Here is a 5,047-nt window from a genome sequence, read left to right on the forward strand (position 1 = left end):
GCTAGCCCAGGTGGTGCACATTTTCATCTTTCAGGGATCTGTTAAAATTTCACTCCAGGCCAATTATAGCAGTCATTGGATTTTACAGCTCCCCAAGCCATTCTGATGTGTGACAAATGCTGAGGGCCACAGAGCTTTTTTCTTGAAAGCTAATTAGTCCTATTATCAAAATACCACTATTTAAATAGTCACAGAAACCAAAGAAAAATGGAAATGTGTGTGTATTCAGGGGTTTTGTTCTTTTAGGATATTCTTTCCTCTCATTTATTTTGGGGTAGGGGGTGAGGGAGGGAACAAAACCTCTTCTTTTCAGCCCCCTTTAATTTCCCAGTCTTTTAGCTCAGTGGTTTATAACCCTGGTTCATATCAGAGCCATCTGAGGGCAGTTTTAAAAATGCCGTCTTTAGGTGCCACAAAAATTAAACCACCCTGTGTCTACTGCTGGGAGTTAGCCACAGTTAACCTGCATAGGAAGCTTATCATGAAAAAATACACCGGTGTTCCACACCTTACAGGTGGGAAGTAGCTGTGTCCAACTGGAGATTGGTCCCCACCCCTCCTCCCTTCTTCTCCCCACTTCTCTCATCCCAGAGGAAATAATTCTACTTGGGGGACATAGCAAGTTTGAGGATGAATGATACTTTATTATATTCAGGATAACCCTGTTTTATATAATTCATTCTATTATGACAATGAATAAAGTATTTAGTTTTTCAACTACATAAAAATTCTTTGGTGGAGAGGGACAATGTGTTTGTTATATGTGTTTTTCTCATATCTGCTGCAGAGTTTAGCATTCTTCTTGGCCTATAATAGGCAACAAACATTTGCACAGTGAATTAAATGAAGTATAAGTAGATGACTTGGGCAGACCAGCAACAATTCTTGGAACCCCCAGGCATGCATTCATTCTGTAAGATCCCTCAGGAAATACTCATTAAATGGAAGAGGCCAGACACCCCTTACTAACATCAAACTCTTCAGTGCATCAAATTGTGATGCCAGTTAGGGCTTAAAGGGAATACGGTAGTTAACCAGTGTTGGCTAATTTCACATCCTCCTGTTACCTTCCTCCTCCATTGACTCACGGGAACTTGGTATTTACCCAGTGATTGCGTAAGAGAACATGTCATGTGTGTGCAGGTCAGGAGGAAATGGGTGGGGGGTGGAAACTTTAGTATCCACATTTTATGGGCAACATTAACTAAGACAAATAGCAGGAATTCATAAAAAGAATTTGACAAGTTGATGCGTTGTAAAAACCATTCTGGATATGATATTACAGGGTAGAAATAGTCCCTGTTCTCACATATGACTAGACATGGCTCCTGGCTCCAACCTTCAGGCAAGGAAAAGACTCTTTGGAGGTGAGCTCCTTGACCAAATGCTCAGCCAAGTAACATAGACCCATTCTTGAAAGCTCTCCTTGAACTCCTCTGACCTGGCATTATGAAAGAGGCACTGTTTTCTGAAATGATAAGGGTTTCATTGCTTTTCTATACAAGTATGTACAATGATAAATATTGGAAAATTCATATATGTGCCTGTCAATGTGTGATGCTTTAGAAATAACAGTATTCTTCATTTTGGTAAGACAGAAAGCATATATCTTTTCATCTAATATTTTTTGGCTTCTGGAGTTATGTAAGTCACTTGAATTTTCTGTGGGAATTCATCGAATCAGGTTTACCATGACATTAAAAAAAAGTTGCTACAAGGTAATTGAAATAACTGGGGAATTCAAGGTAATTATAGCAGATAAGAAGCAGCTTCCTTGTGCCAGGCACAGTGCTGGGCATTAGAGGACCAAAGACAGTCAAGTACACAAATCCTGCCCTCAAAACCCACAGTCTAGACAGTGTCAGTGTTTAATTCTCTTGGAAAAGGCCAAGTCCTATTCTTTTTCATTGCGTCTGGCACAGTAACTCCTCCTTTCCATTTCCTTTGCTGCTATCTGGTTAGTCCCTGATAATTTTATGTCTGGATTGTTGAGATCATTTCCTAATGACCTCCTTTTTTTTACCTTATTATCTTCGCCCTGGTTAACCTAGCCAGCTGGTCCATGCTGTATGTTGTCTCCACATTCATCTTCCTAAATAAAATGTGGTTGTAATCTTTCCACTTCCAACTCAAAAGCCATCGGCGACAACCCCACCTTTTATTTTTACTATGTCTCTTCTACTTTTCCAGTATTGCCTCTGCTGTTCCTCATGAACCTTGCCTTCTTGTATGACTGCTCTCATTCACCAGCATCTGAATATGACTTGTGCATTCTCACTGCAGCTTTTTTGTTGTCAATGGTCTTCTCACTGACCTCTTTCTCACTCATCTAACTCCTATGTGTCCCCCATGGATAAATGTAGGTCTTTCTAAGGCTTTCTTTGACATCTCAACCCACAATTGTTTTATTCCCTTGAAATCCATTATCTATAGCAATTATTTAATTTCGACATTTGCCGTTGTATATTTCCACATAGGTTATAAACTCTTAGAAGAGTAGGGCCATAATATGTATCTCTGTGTAGTTCCACATTACCTAACACTATACACTGTACGTAGTACTGTCTTATATGATACCAAGCTGGAAGTCAATCATAGAAATAATTTAATCCACAATTTAATAACATCCAAATTATTCATTGGCCCTAGTGTTATCTCCCTGACAGAGATCTGGGTTAGAGCCTGGTTCTCCTGAAGTTAGTTTTTTTTTTTCAATTCAGTAAGAACTTATTATGTAGGTACTATGTATACAGCGTAATGCTAAGAATTCATCATTCCTTTTCTCATGTTGATCCTGGATATAGGGGCATAGGAGGAAAAACTGGAAAGTGAGGAAGTTCATTCTGAGAGAAGACCCTGCCTATCTGCACTACTATGACCCTGCTGGGGTAAGATCCTGTGGTTGATAAATCCATTCCACCGAAAGCCTCTACTGCACCTGTTCGCGGGGACTCCCAGTCTCCCTTCTGCTCTGTTGATGTCCCCTTGTCCTGTTCACCCTCCCACTTCTTTTTATCCAGCCTTCCTCTACCTTTTCCTACCCCTTCTTATGACAAAAGGTTTGAGATCTTAGGCTTTGAGGCCTGCATAAGCTCAGGGAGGGAAGACAATATCACTATGTTGTCATTTATTTAGTCAACTCAACATCCTTTTTGTTTGTTTGCCCAGTCTGATATTTTTAGTGGAACTCAGCCAGCTCAACACTTTGCTCTTTTTTAATAGGCAAAAAAGTGATAATTTCTCTTCTAGGACAACTTGGATGAAAGCACTTGTTTAAGTCTAGCCATTTGGGCTGTTGAGTATTCACAAGAGGGCTTTTTCCTCAATAAAATGAGCCAACTCTAAAGCATAAAGACAGCTCCGTCTGGGTTGGGTACTCAGCCTCTGCTTGCAGTGCAGGGCTTTTTGATTCTCTCCCATGAGGGTTATACTACTGTGTCAGGGGCATTGGGCCAAAGAGCTCNTTTCTGTGCCCATAGCCAGACAGTGGGTTCTTCTGTGAAGAGAATTCCAGTGATGATGATATTATTCTGAAAGAAGAATTCAGAGGGGTCATTATCAAGCAGGGATGTTTACTGAAACAGGTGAGTGGCCCCCACTATTCCCTTTTAGCCTTTCCCCCTTGCCAGGTCCTTTTTATTTCTAAATCACCAAATTATGATTTTATGTGGCTAGTAGTCAACTAGTAAATGTAACCCACAGAGTGAAAGATGGACAAATAGCTAAGTAGATGATCAAAATGGCATTTGGTCAGGAGGACTGAGGCAGGCAGGGTAGAGGATGGACTTTGAAACAGGAAATCTCCTCTTTTAGCAATATCATGGGGAAAAAAATAGATGTTTTAAGAAAAATATTGACCTTTGAATTAGCTGGAGGAAATCAATTGGTAAGAGATGCTATCCAAAAGGCAGAGATGTTTCATAATAAAAATACTTCCATTTGCCCATCCCTTCTCCCTACAAAGTAATTGGAAAACAGGAATAGCCCACACCCAGAAAAGGAACATTATACACCATTGAGAACAAGGAAGTGCCATTCCAGACTGCGGGTAGTACACGGTAAGATCAATTCCAGGGCATGCCTGAGGCCAGCTCTGCAGAAGCAGCAGCAAAAAAAAAGGTCAAATCCAGCTGGAGGTTGTGGACTCAGTTCTGGGAGGAAGTCGTGCACAGTTGCCAGGCATCCACAGGTTCAAGTCACTGCCAGTTTGGGAGGCAAGAGCTAGAGTGAGCTGAAGTGCTGTAGTTGGTTACCGGGTGCCAAGGCACGAGATGCCAAGAGGTAAGAAAATACAAGGGCTGGAACTGAGTGAGGAAGCTAGGGTCAGCACCTGGTAGAGGAAGAAGCAGCAGGAAGATACAGGAATATTCAGGGTGAAGCAAACTGATACCAGCACATGGTGTCACAGAAACCAAAGCTGCTTTATGAGGCCAAGGATTTGCCTTTTTGTTTGTGCTATGAGCTGCCTTAAAGGCACTGCTCAGTATATAACAGAGACAGCCTGGTCACTGTAAGGAGATGTTCGTGCTCTATAGGCCCCTTGGGACTGAGACATTTAACTTACCTCATAACAGGACCCTGAACTTTCAGGGTGAAGAAGGAAGAACCAATGTTCAGCATATATTTACATTTTAAAAGAAGGAATTTGGCCTACTTGAGATTAGATATAGGTAGGGATTTTGAGTTTCACTAGGGGAAGTGGGCATTAGTGTGGAAAATCTATCTTAACATTAGGTTTTGAGAGAATCGAGTCCTAAGAATTAATATAGTAAGGATTTAGAAAGAGTTCATGGACTACTCTAATAACTTTTATGACAGGGTGACCACTGACTAGATTAAAGGAAAAGCACAGAGCAGGGCCAGCCTGACCTAGGGAAGGCTCTGGCAGTTGCGCATGGGCAGAGTTTGTCCGTTGCTGGCTTCCTCGTTGGTTCTGCCAAGCCTTCCTATGTTCCTGACTCTTTGATTACAGGCACTGGAAGGTGGCTGTTAAGAGTAACTTGGAGGGAATTTCATTATTTTCTTATGTTGTTGATTCCTTCTATAA

The 5,047-nt window shown here is 41.3% G+C and overlaps 1 protein-coding gene across 1 annotated transcript in view; it reads left to right on the forward strand.

Moving 5' to 3' along the window:
• Positions 1-5,047, forward strand: part of PLEK (pleckstrin) — a 37,423-nt gene that overhangs the window by 25,251 nt on the left and 7,125 nt on the right. The window contains exons 4-6 of the mRNA XM_019636004.1: positions 2,284-2,359; positions 3,480-3,685; positions 3,814-3,886. Of these exons, the coding sequence (XP_019491549.1) occupies positions 2,284-2,359; positions 3,480-3,685; positions 3,814-3,886 (355 nt within the window). The remainder of the gene's footprint in view (positions 1-2,283; positions 2,360-3,479; positions 3,686-3,813; positions 3,887-5,047) is intronic.

The sequence above is a fragment of the Hipposideros armiger genome, unplaced genomic scaffold, assembly GCF_001890085.2.
Source record: "Hipposideros armiger isolate ML-2016 unplaced genomic scaffold, ASM189008v1 scaffold_2, whole genome shotgun sequence".
In the NCBI taxonomy this organism is placed as follows: domain Eukaryota; kingdom Metazoa; phylum Chordata; class Mammalia; order Chiroptera; family Hipposideridae; genus Hipposideros; species Hipposideros armiger.